The sequence below is a fragment of the Phocoena phocoena genome, chromosome 6 (assembly GCF_963924675.1).
Source record: "Phocoena phocoena chromosome 6, mPhoPho1.1, whole genome shotgun sequence".
Lineage (NCBI taxonomy): Eukaryota > Metazoa > Chordata > Mammalia > Artiodactyla > Phocoenidae > Phocoena > Phocoena phocoena.
Genome location: NC_089224.1, coordinates 109426058 through 109445217, shown reverse-complemented (window position 1 = coordinate 109445217; position 19160 = coordinate 109426058). Strand labels below are relative to the sequence as shown.

The following is a 19160-nucleotide window of genomic DNA, read 5'->3' as shown; positions in this document are numbered from 1 at the left end:
TACCTCGTAGGCCTACAAATCAGGGAAGCTGTGATCTTACTCCCATGGGCAGGCTCATTTCAATCTGCATCAGTACTAAATATTCAAAGCTTAAGCTCAATTCTTATGCCTCAATCTTTAGAGCATCAGTTTTCTCTCAAATAAGTATCCTAACACTGAACTTCATATCAAACGGGAACTGGAGGGAATATTTGGAAAAATAAAGGAAGTCATGGAAACAATTCAGCAGGTGGCACACTAATCTCAAGAAATGACTGGGAAAAAAAAAAAAAAAAACCCCACCAACAAGTGTTCTGAGAAAACTCTGAGTCTGAAGGTAACGTCTGAAGATCTCAAGTCTAGTATTAGGGAGATTGTGATGATTTATCTCCATGACCAGTCCCTACCAGACCAAAGGAGGCTTCATGACAAAGGTATTCTTTCATCTCTTATTTGATGTGTCCTGTCTTCTACTTTATTTTTCCAGACAGTATAGGCATTGTACATCATTTCATAAATGACCGCAAAATACTAATACGTACTGCGTGGAACACCAAGGAAAGAGACTTGGTGAAAGGAAGGGCGGCCATCAACCAGTGAATTTTAAATACATCATTCCTATGTAAAAACAGAGAGAAAAGAATTAAAGGAATATTTCATACTCCCAAAGAACAGGTGAAGCTCCAGGCATCATATAAGGAGGCAGTAAATATAATCTAAGCAAACCACAAACACGAAACTTTTTAAACAAGCGGTTGCTGCCAGCAGAAAAGGCCTGGAATGGAGTCCCAAGTCACCTCTACTATATAATTCAATGCTGTGAATGGAGCTGAGTTATGCACAATGGGTTTCCAGGCCTGATAAGATGGAAATCTAAACAGGCTGCCAGCTGCTTCTCCAGGAACCACCTTGGAAAGCCCGCAGAGGCAAGAATGAGGCAGATGGATCTATGAAAATGGCGTGAAATCCCCAAGAAGGCAGTGGTGATTAGGTATAGCTACAGGGGAAATCTGTAGCCCGGGGAGGAGGATTTGGAGCCAGGCAGCAGGGCTGGTCAAAGAGAAAGCGCTGGGGTTGCGCCCCTCTCTCCCCCTCACAGCTGGAACCTGCCAAACATACCAGGACAGTGGCGCAAAGCACCCACTGCCCCACCTCCCCCTACGGGCACGAGTCCACCTTCGGGCTGCCAGGCATTCAACTCCTCTCTACCCCTTCCCTCCTCAACCTAGGAATTAACCTAATAAGACAAACAAAACCATGAGGGAGAAAAGTCTTAAACTCTATTAAAGAAAGCAAACAAAGACTTGAGTAAGAGCTACAGTGGGGACTCCCACTCTCGGACATCAAGACATTCTGCAAAGCCACAGCAGTGAAAAATGGGAAATGGGTGTCGCATCAGACAAGTAAACCAACATAACAGACTAGAAGGCTTATAAATAGATTCGTGTGTGTACAGAAGCTTGATAGTTAAGGTGATACCAAGTCAGTGGGAAAGGAACAGCCTGCTTAATGACTGACATTGGGAAAAAATTAGCTCAAACCTGTATAAGAAATAAGGAAAGCTGGATCTCTGCTTCACACTTACTTACAGCCCAGGTGGAGTCTGCTAAGCATAAAACACACATTTTGTAATCTTGGAGTAGGAATGGGCCTCTTAAGATCCAAGGAGCACTGCCCCAAAGACTAAAATTCGAGCGCTGTGACTCCATTAGTATGAAAGATTCTTACTCAACAATTCAACTGGGAGAAGAAATTTGCAATGCCTAAGACATGCAAGGGATTGAGATCCGAATGTGTGAGGAACTTATGCAAAGCAACAAGAAAAACACAGAAAATCCCACAGAAAAATATGCAAATACAGGCAGTCACAGAGGGAAAACCCAGAAGGTTAACATGTCTCTGCTAAGATAATTCATATCACTGATATTCAGAGAAATGCAGAAGAAAATGAGGTACCAGTTTATACCCGTCACACTGGCAAAACATAAGGTGTCAGTGTTGGCACACGTGTAGTAGGAGCATAAGCCGGCACAGGCACGCATCCTGGCGGGCAACCACTGGCACTTAGCGAAATTAAAGGAGAGCTCCCCGACACCCAGGGCACCTCCTTCCGAGAATGTACTTCAGAGGCTGCAGACCCCTCCGGGGACAGGAAGGAGGGTGGATCATGACAGTATGGGGAAGCAGGGAAATGAAGACAACCTAGGGGTCCACCATTAAGGGGGTGGGTGAGTGGAATGGGACGCTCACTGTGGATGACGTGGAGTAGCTGGACAGTAATGAACTGGATGTGCACACAGCCTTGTGACTAGATCTTAAAGAGGATATTCTGAGTGAAAAATGTACAAAAACAATACCTACAGATGGAACAGTTTATATAAATTAAAAATACATGCAGGGCTTCCCTGGTGGCACAGTGGTTAAGAATCCGCCTGCCAATGCAGGGGACACGGGTTCGAGCCCTGGTCCGGGAAGATCCCACATGCCATGGAGCAACTAAGCCCGTGTGCCACAACTACTGAAGCCCGTGCGCCTAGAGCCTATGCTCTGCAACGAGAGAAGCTACCGCAACGAGAAGCCCGCGCACTGCAACGAAGAGTAGCCCCTGCTCGGTGCAACTAGAGAAAGCCCACGTGCTGCAACAAAGACCCAACACAGCCAAAAATAATAAATAAATTAAATAAATAAATTTATATAAAAAAATACATGCAATACCAATAAACATTATTTGTTTACAAGAATACACAAATATCCCCAAAACACATACTAAACGCATCTGAGTGGCTGGCCGTGCGGGGAAGGAACAGGAGAGGGGACAGGAAATAAAACAGGAGAGGGCCTTGCACAGAACGATAAGGAGGGTGTGTCGTGAGCTGACGCACACCCAGTTTCCGGACTGGTTTCCTCCCTGGTACTTTCCTGCTCCAGTGCCTACCTACTTGAAGGTCGAAAGGGAAGTCAAGGCCAGAGTAGTCTGTCCCTCCTGAATAGTAATGAGATTTACCCAGAGTGCAGAACCGTCAAGGGCTGTGCTCACCACACACCCTGGCCACCAAGACTCGCAGTCCAAGTTACAGCATTGATGGCTGGGCCGTTATGTGAATGAAGGAAAGATCTCGGGAGCCACATCGACCTGGCTCACATGCGGGTTCCACCCTGACGACCTTCATCTCTCTAGGCCTCAGAAACCTCTGCTGAAAATGGGCCAACAATGGCCTCAAGGAGCTATGACATTCAGTGCCTGGCTGGGCAGAGGGCAGGTACCAAACCGATCAGCTGCCCACGTTCCCTTCCCACTTCCCCGTGCTCTGGGGCCCACAACAGAACCACAAAGGCACAGCAAGCCACTCTGGGTCCCAGGGCCAGCTCTGTCGGGGGATGCTAGCCATGTCTCTCACTTCCCCGCTCAAGGCCTCAATAAGACGAGGCAAAAAAAGCTCTCAGTTCCCTCCAGTACTAAGGGGCTACAAGTCTCTGAAATGTGCTGGCAGCCCTGGAGTCACATGTGTGACGTGCCTCACATGGCTGTCTGTGAGACTCCTGGAAAAACACGGGGATGGGGGCTTCCCTGGTGGCGCAGTGGTTGGGAGTCTGCCTGCTGGTGCAGGGGACACAGGTTCGTGCCCCAGTCTGGGAGGATCCCACGTGCCGCGGAGCGGCTGGGCCCGTGGGCCATGGCCGCTGGGCCTGTGCGTCCGGAGCCTGTGCTCCGCAAAGGAAGAGGCCACGGCAGTGGGAGGCCTGCGTACCGCAAAAAAAAAAAAAAAAAAAAAAAAACACAGGGATGGGGCAGAGGGCTGAAATGATACGTTTCTGTATATACGCTATACTTCAACAAGAAGTTTAAAATACGTTGTACAAAGTAGGTCAGCCTCGTTTAATCACAGATTTTAAGCTGCTGCCATGATTTTATAAGTGAACCAGTGACAATGACTGCTGCATCGCTAACTAAAAGGAAATTAAAATACCACTGAACGTCTGGCTAAACTATTTTGTATGTCCCTCATCTTTGCATAGCACCCTGATCTGCAAAACACTCTCGTACACATCATTTCAGGGGGAATCACATAAGAAAACTAAGGATCTAAGACTTTGAGGGGAAGGCAGGGCAGTTATGACTGTCCCAGTTCTGTAGCTGGGGAGAAAGAGGCTTAGAGTGAAGGAAGGCACACAGGCAGTAAGAGTCACAGCATTTACACCTGAAATCAGGTCTCCGACTCCTAGTTCTTACTTTTCTAATAACGGCAAAAGCAAAAGTTTCTTTAAAAAAAACAAAGCAGGGCTTCCCTGGTGGCGCAGTAATTGAGAGTCCGCCTGCCGATGCAGGGGACGCGGGTTCGTGCTCCGGTCCGGGAAGATCCCACATGTCGCGGAGCGGCTGGGCCCGTGAGCCATGGCCGCTGAGCCGGCACCTCCGGAGCCTGTGCTCCGCAACGGGAGAGGCCACAACAGTGAGAGGCCCGTGTACCGCAAAAAAAAACAAACAAAAAAAACAAACCAACAAAAAAAACAAACCAACAAAAAAAACAAACCAAACGCCGCCCCCCAACCACCTTTTATAGCCTGAATTTGTAGGATTCTTTTTTTCTTATTAATGGCTGCCTGACCTCCAGTCCAAACATGATTATGTCGGGTTCTTCACAAGTAAACAAGACACAGTTCCATCCAGCAGATGTAAAAGATTTATAACAAACAGGAACCAGCAACCACATCCAGCAGGGCCCAGTACCCAAGCTGAACATGTCCACTAGAAGACAATCTGGCCACCAGAGGTTAAAGAGATCTCAATCTGTCCCACTGCTCCAGAGAAAGAGGTATCTGGTACTTGGGGGTGCTTAATTATTGTCTGAATTTAAATCCATATTATAATACCATATTCACATACCTTCATTTACACAGTTCATGGGCCTTACACTATAACAAACACTTCACACTATTTTTTAACTGAAAATTAGTATTGTTTTCCATTTAGGGGGAGGGACACAAACACTAGCTGCATACATACGCTGCTGCTCCCCTCAAGTACCAAGAACAGGAAGTTAAAGCCTCAGGGATTTCAGAAGAAAGGCCAAGAGTCAGGCAGGTGGGCTCTGAAGAGCTTTTCTCGAGTGATGATCCCCTGGAGGTCAGTATCTACCCCGCCCAGGCTCTGCGCTGGGGCCTTCAGCGCTCAGCAGCAACTCCATGCTCCCACCAGGCACTGGGCTGTCGTCACTCATCTCTTAAGAACAAAGAGCCCCTGAATGGGACCAATGTGTTCACTCTGAGTCCTGGACTCCAGTGTCCTCGCTATGGAAATGTTTTGCTTATACATTTTATTTTGCTTGTGTATTACTGAAATATTTGGATTTGCTTTTTAAACAAAGCAATGGGAAGTGAACAAACACCAAGGCATGCAAAGGCCTCCCAGGCGGCAAGGCTCCTGCACGGTCTCCCTTTGTTTCGGGGAACATGCCCTTTGGAGAGAACAGGATCGCTAGTGCCAAGTCCTCCAGGTTCAGAAGACAGCAAAAGGTGAAATTATATAAATCCCCGAACGCTCCTGGATGAAGGGCTCAAGGAGGTGATAATTTACCGTCGTTTTCGAAGGATGTGAATCCAGATGGTCCCAGACAGCAAAAAGAAAAAGGCCATAGAAATGTATAATTTGGGGAGAGGAATTTCTCCCGCTGAGAGGTAGCTGTCAGGATTCTTCTCTGTGATCTCGATCTGAAACCAACATGACATTAATTTTTACTTTTCAGAAACAGATCATCCCATATTCAGCAATCTGGAATCTTAGCTGTTTCATGGAAGTTCCAGAAAGTGAGTACCAGCAGATAACAACCACATTCTTAATGCAAAGGCTGAAAGCATAAACACACCCTAAATTGCTTTATATTTTCTTTTTTATGAACCCTCTGCTGAAGTATCCTGCCCACTGGCAGGAATGTTATTTTGGCCACCTGTTTCTCTTACTCTGGCTTAAGTGTTCTTAAAACTACTCTCCTAAAGAAATAACTGTCTCCCATTTTACACGGCTGACAACACCCACATGTGAGTTTCTGTATGGTACTCACATCGAGGCTGAATGAAAACTTGTCGTTAGACCGTACTTCACTTCCAGGGCATTTATGAAAATAAAGACTGTAGAGGCCTTCTTGGTCTTCAGTGCTGATGTTAAAGAAAAACTGAAAGTGAAGAAGAAAAAAATTTAAGGGTACCCAAATCCTCAGCTAAATTTTTAAATCTTAGAAATAAATCGTGAATACCATGAACAGAAGAAAGCAGACTGCTTACTTAGATAATCAAACCCTCCCAGAGCAGAGTCTAAACAGACATTTTCTAATTCTGTGATACCCTCCTAATATTTTGTTATAACAATTTTCAAGCTAACAGAAAGGTTACCAGAATTATACAGTGAATACCTATGTACCCTCTACCTCGATCCTACAATTAACAGTTTACTACACTTGCTTTATCACATACCTATCCATCAGTGATGGGTTTTTGCAGAAGTCTGCAGAGCTAACCTAAGATACAGTTTTCTAGTTTTCAAGCCAACATACTGTTGTTTTGCTCTTTGGTAAAAAATACTTCTGAGAAAGAAAGGAGGTTCATCTGATACTTGAAAAGGTAAAGGACCAGTATTCCCTCATCAAAATTTACCCCTATGATTTTAAACAACAGTAACAGAGGCTACATTTTCTACATTTAGACATTTTTCTTTGCTTTCAACATTATTTCATGTATTCAAATGAAGTTTAATGTAAATTTTAAAATGTATATATATAAAAAGATCACAGAATGTGACACTTTAATCAATTCCAGAGAACATTTTACTAAAAGCCTAAAATATACTGATTAGGGTTACATATATAGGTGGTAAACTATGAAGAAAAGTGAGCAAATGGTTATGATAACATCTTTCACGATAGGGGCTACTCTAGAGTTGAGAGGAGCACGAGGGCCACAAGGGGGCTCTGGGGTGTTGGCACTGTTCTAGTTCTCATCCCAAGTGATGGTTACAAAGGTGATTATTTATAATTACTTGTACTCAACATAAGTACTATACACTGTTCTATAGGTACTATACCTCAAAATTTAAAAGAATGGGGGAAAAAAGAGACATCTGACAAGAAGACGAAAAGAAAAGACCAAGAATTATTCAAGCTGAAATTATTAGCATTAAACCATGTCCCAAACTCTTCACTGTAAAGTGAGAGCATGTATTCCCGTCCACCCAAGGTAGCCACAAAAAGAAAACTTTTCTAAACATGTAATTTTAATTACAAAAGTAAGACTCTCATGAAATTTCTAAAAAATATTTTTTAAAAAAATCAATAGGGGGCTTCCCTGGTGGCGCAGTGGTTGAGAGTCCACCTGCCGACGCAGGGAACACAAGTTCGTGCCCAGGTCCGGGAAGATCCCACATGCCGCAGAGCAGCTGGGCCCGTGAGCCATGGCCGCTGAACCTGCGCGTCCAGAGCCTGTGCTCCGCAACGGGAGAGGCCACAACAGAGAAAGGCCCACGAAACACAAAAAAAAAAAAAAAAAAAATCAATAGAACCATCATGGTGGATCAGAGTAGACACCTGACACTTGAAGGGAAAAAAACAAAACAAATAAAGCAAAAATGAAAATTTTAGGGTTGGGGTAAGCCCTGACAGTCCCTTTCCAGCTCTAGGTAGATAAACTATCAGACCTCCTCTGTGGATGGAGCAGAAAAGCTCAGAATGACTGTACTGTCCAAAACTGGGAGGACACTGGGTAGCAGAACACTAAGGAGCCACCTGCCGGCTTCTTTACAAGGAGAGGGGAAGCCAGGGAGAAAGCGAGCTGCCCATTCTGGGTGCTGCCTGTTCTATGCATCCCAAGAACCCTATGAACTGGCTGTTTGAAGCAATTGTTCTGAATCACCACAAATGCTGCTTTCCCCTCAGTACTCACCTTGACACAAAGCACTAGTAACTGACAAATGTGTATCCTATAAATGCTTTCCTTTTGTGACTTAAAAAAGAAACATTCAAAATACTTATTTTATTAACAAACATTTTAAAGTGAGGGAAAGAAGACAGAAAAGTACCTTTTGTATTTTCTTAAGAAGGTAGTAAAGCAAAGTGATTAAACACATGGGCCTTGGAGTCAGACAAACCTGGGTTTGAACCCTCCCATTGGGCAAGTTACTTAACCTCTCTGAGCCTCAGTTTCCTCATCTGTAAAAGGAGAATAATAACAGTACCTAATTCACAGACTGCTGGGAGGATGAACTGAGATAATGATGACATGTAAGTACTTAGCACGATGTTTGACTCACTCATTCATCTCCATAATGACTGACGGGCAGCCTGTTATGGGCCAGGCCCAAGATGAGGAATTTCATATACAGCAGCAATAAAGCAGATAGAGGGCTCCCCTGGTGGCACAGTGGTTGAGAGTCCGCCTGCCGATGCAGGGGACGTGGGTTCGTGCCCCGGTCCGGGAGGATCCCGCATGCTGCAGAGCGGCTGGGCCCGTGAGCCACGGCCGCTGAGCCTGCACGTCCGGGGCCTGTGCTCCGCAATGGGAGAGGCCACAACAGTGAGAGGCCCGCATAACGCAAAAAAAAAGCAGATAGAAATCCCTGCCCTTATGGCTACCTTCTAAAGGGAGAGACAGATAATAAATACAGTAAATAAGTACAAGTATACCGTATGTTGGAAAGAAGCACTAAGGGAAAAAACAGAGCCAGGGTTGGGGCGGGGGGTGCTGCATTTAAAACAGGGCGATTGGAGGAAGCTTTGTTGAAAAGGTGACATTTGAGCAGAGACTTGAAGGAGGAAGAAATTGATCACACAGATTCTGAGGGATGAATGTCCCTCCAGCAGGTACAGCTAGAGCGAAGCCCAAGGCCTGATCTTTTCTAGGAGCAGCAAGGTGGCCTGTGTAGCTGGAAGAGAGTAATAAGCAGGGGGTGGGGAGGAAACAGGAGCTGAGGCGAAAAAGTTGACAGCAGCTGGACCACGTAGGTTTGCAGACCACGTGGAAGGACTTGGGCTTTTACTCTGAGACAGAAGGGAAGCTGTTGAGGATTCAGAGCAGATGAGCGCCCCAAAAGCTCTCAGTTAGCTGTTAATACCGACGGTCACTAAACTTAAAAGAACATATAAAAATTGTTAGATAGGCAAAAGAATCTATGGTGAAAGAAATCAGAATAGCAGAGGCAGGGGTGGGGGACTTTCGGAGATGGTAAAAATACAGAGAATCTTGAGAGTGGGTTATGTGGGTGCATGCAGTTGTCAGAATTGATTGAACCATACACGTAAGACCTGGGCATTTCCCTCTAAGCAAATTATACTTCAATTAATGAAAACTGGTTAGGAAAGAGACAGTGATCCTTACAAATTAATGATAAAAGATTATTTGTATAGTGCTTTACAAAGCACTTTTATTTTTGAAGAATGATACACCTAACAACCCTATGAGACACGCGCCCTCATTTTCCATTTTCATATCATTCAAGAGCGAGGTTCAGAAGTTGAGTGAGCTGTCCAAGGTCACCAGCTAGCACATGTGCTCTGAAATCCAGTCCAGTGTCCTCCCCCGGACCCCACACACGGGCTGTGATGCTGCCATAAACACTCATGTGCTGTTAACAGTGGTGACAGCTGAGCAGCTCACTCAGGCCTCTAAGGCTCAGTGAACTCATCTCTGAAATGACAACATCACCCTAAAAGATCACAATGGTCCTTTCAGGTACAGAAGTTTGTGTTTCTGACACACTCTGAATGGGAGGCAGCATGGGATTGGAGAGGCAGAGGTGTGGGGACAGCCAGGGAGAACTGGGTTGGAATCCGGCCCTTCTCACTCACACTGAACATAACACTCTGAGTTATTCTCTCTCAGAGATTTATGATTTGATAAGTGGTGGGTAACAATACCCACCTTGTAGGTTTGTTACGGAGAGAGCTACTGTATTCAAGTGACTGACACATACCTAAATTACTACTCCTAAATTCAAAATTTCTATAAAAATTCACCCTTTTACATGGTAGAGAGAAATTCTACGAAGCTTGACTGAAAGAGAATACATACCTGAAATGAAACTGCCCCATCATTATTATGAACAGAAAAGGATTTCTCTCCTGTTGCCTAAAAAAGACATTAACGACCTATTTTAGAATGAGACTGGTGGAAAAAGCATGCTAATAAAAATAAAAATTTTTAAACTCCAAAACATGCTTTTCTTAAACCCAAGCTTTCTTCAAAAGCTCACTGAAAAAGAAATTCACCATTTTTTCAAGATGTATGAAATTACCTTTCACAGAGAATGGTAATCCTTTACCCATTTCCTTTTCTCATCTACCTCTTGTCTCTTCAATACCCCCTATTCACTACTGAACACCTCTCTAGTCTTAAAGCTTCCGCTAGACAACGGATGCCAACCCAGGTCACACCCTGACACAGCACCTGGGCTCCATCCCCGACTTCAAATGATCTACAAACTGCCACCAGTACGACAGACTGAAGGTAAGTAACAAAAAAGAAGGAACTACTGATCCATGGAACAACATGGGCGAACCTAAAATAATTATGCTAAATGAGAGAAGACAAAGAAGAGTAGGTATTGCATAATTCATTTATAGCAGCTTCTGTAAAACTAATCTATAGTTACAGATCAGTTGTTACTTAGGGACAGGAAGGTGACAAAGGGACAGGAGAAACCTTTGGGGTGATGGACATGTTCACTCTCTTGCTGTGGTGGTGGTTTCATAGGTGTACACACAAGCCAAAACTTATCCAATTGTCACTTTAAATATATGCAGTTTATTATATATCAATTATACTTCAATAAAGCTGTTAAAATAAAACAAAATAAAATACCGCCATTTGGATGTCCCATCACTGAAAAATCAAGATATCCCAAACCGAAACTTTCCTGTTTTTCCTTCTGCTATTTCTACTTCCTACACTTCTGGGGAGGGAAAAAGAAATCTACCTCTTCTCCTACCCTCCCACCAGCCCCAAATGACCTCCCAGACTGATTGCAAAGCTCTGCTCTAGTTCAGATCCTCATCACCCTAAACCTGTATTATCACAACAGCATTCCTCCTGGTCCCTCTAGTTTCACTGTCTCCCTCTCCAAGGCTACCCTGCACATTCCTTCAGAACTATGACCTTCCCTTAACACCTTCTGCATCACATTCCATCCTTGTCAAGAACACACGATGACTTCCTGTTTTCTGTGCATCGATGCCTTCAACTTTCCAGCCCTCTGTTAACTAAGACACTTCTCTCTGCTCCCAAATAGGTAGCTTTTACTTCCAATAGGCCAGTGCCCAGCACCTGCCATGCTCACCTCCACTTCCGGTCTTTGCTCATGATGGCCTTCACCTCCTTCGCTCTCTTCTTCCCCAAACAATCTACCAAACTTCAAGCCCTGGTGACGCCTCCCTCCAGAGGGCTCTCCGAGAGCCGAGCCCACTTCCCTCTCCTCTCACTATCTGAGCCTCTATCGTGTAAGTGCTGTATAGCTCAGCACTCAAGTCTTACTTTGAAATTGTTTCCGAGTGCCTAAGTTATCTCCCCAAACAGAAAGCAACCCCCTGTAGATCAGGCATGCAGATGTATGTGTGCGCACCTGTGTGTGTACATATATACATATGTATATACATTCCTATACGCACACACATACACAGACATACATATTACACCCAGGAAAGCCGAGAGCTTAAGTCAGGTTATTTCTTACCTTTGAATCCACTGTACTTCTTTCAGACTTTCCACTGTCTAGAAGCAGAACCATTTAAGAGTTATTATTGCATGATTCAGCTCATATGTATATTACAGTACCATTTTATGAGACTCTAGCTCGTCTAATATCAAATAATTGAAATAATCAAAACGGTGAGGCCACGTGCCATCTTGTGAAATGTCATCTGCTTAGAACCCCAAACACTCCTGAGCTGTAGAAGCCGCAAATGGCAACCTGTTCTATTATAAATGCAATCTAATAAATGATAATATTCAGTACAGACGAGGGAAATCATCTCTAAATAACCTAGTGCATGTTACTGTCAGAGATACCACGTGGAATGACTTCCTTATCTTCTAAGTAATTACATTTGAAAACAGATCATTGTTTAAAATACATATATATATAATATATAAGATTTATTTATATACATGGAAAAATAGGAAATAATATTAGCATAAAGCATACTATTTTTATTTCCACAGCAAGGAGTGTAGAAATTGCTAATGACTTCTTTCAATGAACAGAGAAGGCAGCTGTGTCTTATTTTTACTTAAGACCCTCTTCGTGAGGAAGACAGCATCTCAAATTCCCTGCAGGAAGGGAGAGAGTTTCAGAAAAAATAGAAGGAAAAGAAGATTTTCTGCCCAGGGAATGGTTATGTGAGCCTGAGGAACCTGGACGAGGAGGAGATGGTGCACATACATACGTGAAACTACATCATCACACAAATGTAACATTCCTGCACATCTTTTAATCTGGGTTAGAATTTTGACAAACCGAGAAAAAGACACATAAATAATACAATCAATAGTTATCTTTAAAGCACTCAGATAAATTATTAGATAAACCTAACGGTTAATGAAAGACGTGACAAATATAAATTGGTTAATCAACACATGGAGGAAAAGAGCAGCCTCAGTAACAAGAGTGACTTCAGGGCTTCCCTGGTGGCGCAGTGGTTGAGAATCTGCCTGCCAATGCAGGGGACACGGGTTCGAGCCCTGGTCTGGGAGGATCCCACACGCCGCGGAGCAACTAGGCCCGTGAGCCACAACCACTGAGCCTGCGCATCTGGGGCCTGTGCTCTGCAACAAGAGAGGCCGCGACAGTGAGAGGCCTGTGCACCGCGATGAAGAATGGCCCCCGCTTGCCACAACTAGAGAAAGCCCTCGCACAGAAACGAAGACCCAACACAGCCAGAAATAAATTAATTAAAAAAAAAAAAAGTGACTTCAAAATCAAGAATACCTTTTTGCCTTTCACTTTAGAATTTAAAAAACAAAACAAAACCAAAAACCCAGTATTGTCTAGGACATGGTGACGTGGGCACTATTCTTATATATTTCCCAATAGGAGTATAAATTCACACCACTCATGTGGAGAGGAATGAAAATATGTACCAATATTCTCAAAAGTATTCATATCCTTTGAACCAGAAATTCCAATTCTGGGAACCCATCCTAAAGAAAGTTCTACATATGAAAAAAAATCTACAAATAACAATGTCTGATGTAGCAATGTTTTAATATAATAGCATCAAGGTTGAAATATGTCTCTTTAAGGGGAAAGGCTGAGCAAATTACAGTATCCATTTAATGGGATATCTGATAAGTATGAAATAACTTAAAAGTTGAGTGAACAGGGATGCTTATAAAATTATAAACGTGTATGAGTTTTAAAAATCAAATATTCTAGACTTAGGAAACAAGTTTAGAAGGAAATATAAATTACTAAAATTCTAACACAGGGAGTAAGGAGAAATGACATTTCTTCTCCCATATTTTCCACATTTTTCTTTGTTACATATTTTTATATCACCTCAAAAATAAAATAATGCTAAGATTGTATGTGTTTTTACTCAGGAACAAAACAGAATCTACACATCAGGGTAGTGAAGAAAATGCTCGCTTCTACCTCACAGTTTACCTTGTTTTTTCTGAGTCTGGCTCCCTGCTGAAACAGCGTTAACACCAGGCTCCTGGCTCTGACCAAGGACTTTCTCATCCTTGCTGAAGATGATCTTTGGTAACTGGGTACCAGCTTCTGGTGGAGATCTTATTCGCACTCTATATTCAAACAAGACAGAAGAAAAAGAGTTCAAAGTAATGCTTATGGCCAGTAAGTGTTATAAGTTAGGTGTTGTTTCCAGCTCTAAATCCATCATCTCATGCAGTCCCTTGATGTCCTATGATGCAGATTCTATTATCCGCATTTTACAGATGTTGAAATGAAAGCTCAGAAAGGTTAAAGAACCTGCCCAAGAGTAGTAAGCCAGTGAGCAGCTGGGCGAGGACCTGGGCAGTCTCACTCTAAAGCTTAAGTTCGTAGCAACCATACAATTCTGAGGTACACATTCCCCCCTAAGTATGTGCTGTGTTCAACAAATTGGTGTACAAGGGAAAAGGAACAAGAGGTAAAAAAACCCCAGTAAGATGTTAAAGTGAAGCCGTGGGGAGCACGCAAGGGGCAGTGAGCATCATTAGTAGCCCGCCTAATATGCATTTCCTCCCTTCTCCCTGCTTACCAGACCGCAATTTTGTTTGCCCCATCCCGCCTGAGGAGGAACCAGCAAGTTTCCATGCCTGAGTGGACACGCAACCTCAGCTGGCACCATCACTCGTACCAAGGGGCACATGTCTAGCACTGAACGGGGAGGAGCCTTCCTCTCTTCCCCTCAGCTGGATGCAGACAACGCACTCACTTCACTGAACACACCATGCTATTGCACACCACTCTGCGCTTGTATATCACGTTCCCTTTGCCTAAAATGCTCTTCCCTTTCTTACTCATCTGTAAAGTCTATTCATGAGAAGGGTGGTCGCACCAACACTTCTCTGAAGCTTTCCCTTCTCTTCTGCAACCCTCAGTCTCTCTGCTCTACTACTTCTCTAGTTTGCTGTGATATTTGTATTGCTCTTCTGTCTCCCTCATCCATCAAGAAGTTCCTCCAGGACTGGACCTCTGTCTTCCTCATCTTGTTTTTAATCTCCAGCACTCAGCAAAATATTTGGCATGTGGCAGACAATAAATGGTAACTTAACTACCAAATTCCCCCTAACTTTACTCTAGGATTGAACTGAAGGATTAGTAGAATTACTTACTCACTTCTGGAGATGTCTAGGATTAGAAGGGTGACAGAGGCAGACTGTTTCTTTAAAATACAGTAATTCACATCTTCATCCTGAGAAAGGAAGACCCAATTACACACCACCTTATTCATTCACACTGGAGTAAGAACAAAACGTTTTCAGGAACTAAGCAAATAAGTGGCCCAGACTCCATTCAAATAACACAACTGTGGGTGCTCAGAGATGCTTGCAAGTCAAAGCTGCTACCACCTCAAGAAAACAGCACTGACGGAAGCAGGGTGTTTCCACCCAGCGTCTTGGGTTCGAGTGAAGGGAGTGATCAGGTCATGCACTTGATGCTCACCAGATAAGAAGAAAATCCGTCATTCTTTGTGCGGTCTAGGCTGAATCCAATCTAAGAGGGGGTAAAAACAACGGAAGTAAAGAACCACACGATGCCCGGGCGCCCTTACCTTCATTACTCCAAGAGCAGAAAGGTGACTCTTTTGGCCTGGCCACCTCTTGGTTTCCTTAGCATTCATTTTGTAAGAAGGATCAGTTGTTACTAAAATTATTCAAGAATTACAACTTAACTGTTAAGAATAAAACTATCTGACGCCCGCTCACAAGTTTAATTTTCTCTACATTCTGATACTTCATATTTAAGTATGGGGTGAAGCTTTCACCTAAGCAACAGAAAAGATGTCCTGGAAAGGCACTTACAGTTGCGTCCTTGTCTGTGGCTCCTTCAGGCTCCTTCACTGAAAGGCTACTGACATTCACCATCATGTACCCATTCTTGAAGAATCCAAAGGTGTTCAGATGAACCTTATGCCTCACATCATCCTAAAAGGATTTGCAGTGGTGGAATTAGTAACACGGAGAAGTTAACTTGATTAGTTAACCTACTCATTTGCTTGGAAAACTATGGTTACCTAGTTCCCTGCTACCTAACCAACGTTTCTATATATTCAGTAATACAGACAGCTGTGTTCTTGCTCCAAAAGCTGAAGAAGACTCACCAGATACGCATAATATAGCAACAATTTTGCAGAAGGAAATGCACAATAGATTCGATTCATTCCAGTGTATTTGTAAGGGTCCCGGGGGCAGACTCGATGGCCTGTGGAATGTGGATTCCAGGAAAGGAGGAACAGTGTTTTAGTCATCCTCCCATGCTTCCTTCAAGTACAAGGCCTGGCATCCAGTAGGCACTCAAAACATGCAGGCGGGGGAGAAGAGGCCAAAGCTGCTCCAAGAATACACTCATTTATATAAACCTTCTTAGGCGTTTTAGTGTAACCGGCTCCTCCCACTGCAGGACAACAGGAATATCTGAACGTTACTTGAACCTATCTCAAAATGGTGATTCCAATGTCAACTCAGTCAACAAATTTTAGGGCCAACGGAGCAATGATACTAGTGAGTACTTCTAAGTTGAGGCTCCACAAAGACGCTTCACATTGTGCAGTCATGAGTTTTGTACTGAGAACTATTTGCCCAAATGTGCACAGTCACTAAGTAGCTCCTGAACGCGAGGCATTACGCTAAGCACTTTTCTAAAGCTCGGATTTGGTCCTTCCTCGAATCCGCAGAGCCATTAATGGTAGTGTTTGTTGCTTGCTCATGTTTTAGAACTCTATCCGCTGTTTCTTTCATTTTAAATATAGCTCTCTTACAACATACTGAGGAGCTCTGAAACCCCTAATTCTGTTCTTGGTCATCTCTGCTGACTTTCCTAGCAGTTTGTCTCTTTGTGTGAGGGGTAACTTTTTATTTCTAGACTTGGAGCTTCTGGACTTCAGAGGTAGTCTAATTGCAAACACCAAACGCCTGTGATGAGAGGCTAAGGATCAGATCTTCAGCAGAAAAATCAAACTGACTCCTCCCATAGCTAAGACACGTTTTACTGCCGTTAGGAGGGCTCTATCTCCTAGCCCACTCTTTCACTCGAGGAACAGAGCTCTGGAGAGGCTGCTGTTACCAGCCGAGCAGAGGGACACAGTCCCGGCGGCCCTCCCGGTCTGGGTCTAGGGCTTTGGCTCCTGCTCTCCCTCACCGGCTGCTCAAAATCCAAGGCTCTGGGTCCAGATTTCTACGCCTTGGGGCAGCCCTGGCTTGTGTTATTTTGCCTCTGGGGTTTCAGCTCCTTCTCTCCCTCTCCCCTTTATCTGGCCCTGGGACTTTCCCTCCTCTTTCTAGGAGCCCAGCTATGCATTTGCTAGATAGACTTCCTTCCACCTCCAGGTGGGATGGAGGAGCTTGCAGCTAACCAGCACTCCCCGGGAGAAAAAAAAAAAAAAAAAGCCAGATAAGATAACTTAACTGTTATCTTCCAGAAGTCATCCGCTAGAAGACACTGGAGAGCTGCTAGACCACAAAAACCAGAAAAGCTGGGCTTCCCTGGTGGTGCAGTGGTTGAGAGTCCGCCGGTTCCTGCCCGGGTCTGGGAAGATCCCACATGCCACGGAGCGGCTGGGCCCGTGAGCCATGGCCGCTGAGCCTGCACGTCCGCAACAGGAGAGGCCACAACAGTGAGAGGCCCGACCTCACTGTACCGGGGTGGGGGGGGGGGGTGCAGGGGGACAAAAAACCGAAAAGCTAAAGCTCCCAGTCTTTCCTGGGACTCTAAGAGAGATGAACCTCCACGGAACATGATTTGAGTGGGCATCTTCTCAGTTCTCCCGAAGGTATTACAAGGCTACTACCATCCTAGACTCACAGAACAGAAATTAATTCAGCTACATATGATGGATCACTTTGGACTTTAGGGCTTAATACTCCGGCAAAATCCATAGATGAGAAGGGCTACAGAGGGACAATGAAGGAAAATGAAAAAATTCCTGCCCCATGCAACGTGGATGGATCTCACAGACATAACACTAAGCAGAACAAGCCATATTCCCCATAGGTATAACAAATTCAAATTCAAACGTTGGGGGAAATACGCTAAAGGCAATAGAGCTCAGGATGGTGGTTGGTTATTCTTGGTAGGGAGAGACTTTCCAGTCACTTGGGGGATGCGGCCTTTAGGAGCTTCTGGAAATGCTTGGTAACATTGTTGCTGGTTGCACAAGTATTCTTACACAGTGGAAATTCATTGAGTTGTATGCTTACAATGAGTATTTTCTTTAGCATGTATATTATACTTCAATAAGTTTACATTTTGAAAAGTATGTTTGTTCTAATTTATCACGCATTTAGATGCTGTGTAGCAAAAATGGAAGCCTGTTAATCGATTTTTATATTCACATAGTCCACCACAGTGTCTATTTTCTAGGTTTTGGGGGGAAAATGTTTCAATTGTAACCTTATAACAGTGATTTTTTTTCCATACAAACTCTATTCCTTTACTGTTTTTTTTTTCACTTTTGTATAGCATTTCACTTGATAATACAATGCCATTAAAAACATGTTTTTGAATATTTTAAACAATCACAACAGCATCACAACTCCCTGTTTTCAGCACTTACCAAGAACTGGGTTATGTGCCAAGGGCTTTCCTATGATGTCTAATCCTCACTCAGCCCAGTGTGGTTAAAAGCAGTATCCCCATGACAGGGATGAAGACACAAGTTCAGAGATGAAACGCTACCCAAGACTATGGACACTCTAAGTGGTAAAGCTGGGATTTCAACACAGATCTGATGTGAAAGCCATTTTCACACCACTATCCCCTAATATTGCAAAGTAATAACAATATAATATTAAATGCAGGTTGGAGTACCTAGAAGAAATGGACAAATTCCTAGAAACATATAACTTACCAAGACTCAATCTGAAGAAACAGAAAATCTGAATAAGGAGACTGAATCAGTATTCAAACAGTTAAGGAAAAATTAACACCAGTGTTTCTCAAACTCTTCCAAAAAATTGAAGAGGAGGGAACACTTCCAAACTTATTCTACATGGCCAGAATCATCCTGATACCAAGCCTATAAGGACACTACAAGAAAAGAAAATTACAAGCCAATATCCCTGATGAACAAAGATGCAAAAATCCTCAACAAAATACTAGCAAACCAAATTCAACAGCACATTAAAAGCCTCATACACCATGATCAAGTAAAATTTATCCCTGGGATGCAAGGATGGTTCAACATACGTAAATCAATAAATGTGATACACCACATTAACAAAGTGAAGGAAAAAATCCTATGATTATCTCGGTAAATGCAGAAAAGGCATTTGACAAATACAACATCCTTTCATGATAAAGACGCTCAACAGATCAGGTATGGAAGGAATGTACCTCAGCATGATACAGACTGTAATATGACAAGTCCACAGCTAACATCATACTCAACAGTGAAAAGGTGTAAACTTTCCCCCTAAGATCAGGAACAAGGCAAGGATGCCTACTCTCACTATTCAACACAGTACTAGAAGTTCTAGCC

At 43.6% G+C, this 19160-nt stretch overlaps 1 protein-coding gene across 1 annotated transcript in view; it reads right to left on the bottom strand.

Moving 5' to 3' along the window:
• The window catches only part of GPR107 (G protein-coupled receptor 107), a 71866-nt gene that overhangs the window by 37990 nt on the left and 14716 nt on the right, over positions 1-19160 (bottom strand). Inside the window, exons 2-10 of the mRNA XM_065878513.1 lie at positions 15487-15609; positions 15128-15178; positions 14797-14876; positions 13622-13761; positions 11690-11727; positions 10033-10089; positions 6039-6149; positions 5555-5688; positions 522-597 (exon numbers count right to left, since the gene is read on the bottom strand). Coding sequence (XP_065734585.1) covers positions 522-597; positions 5555-5688; positions 6039-6149; positions 10033-10089; positions 11690-11727; positions 13622-13761; positions 14797-14876; positions 15128-15178; positions 15487-15609 — 810 coding nt within the window. The remainder of the gene's footprint in view (positions 1-521; positions 598-5554; positions 5689-6038; positions 6150-10032; positions 10090-11689; positions 11728-13621; positions 13762-14796; positions 14877-15127; positions 15179-15486; positions 15610-19160) is intronic.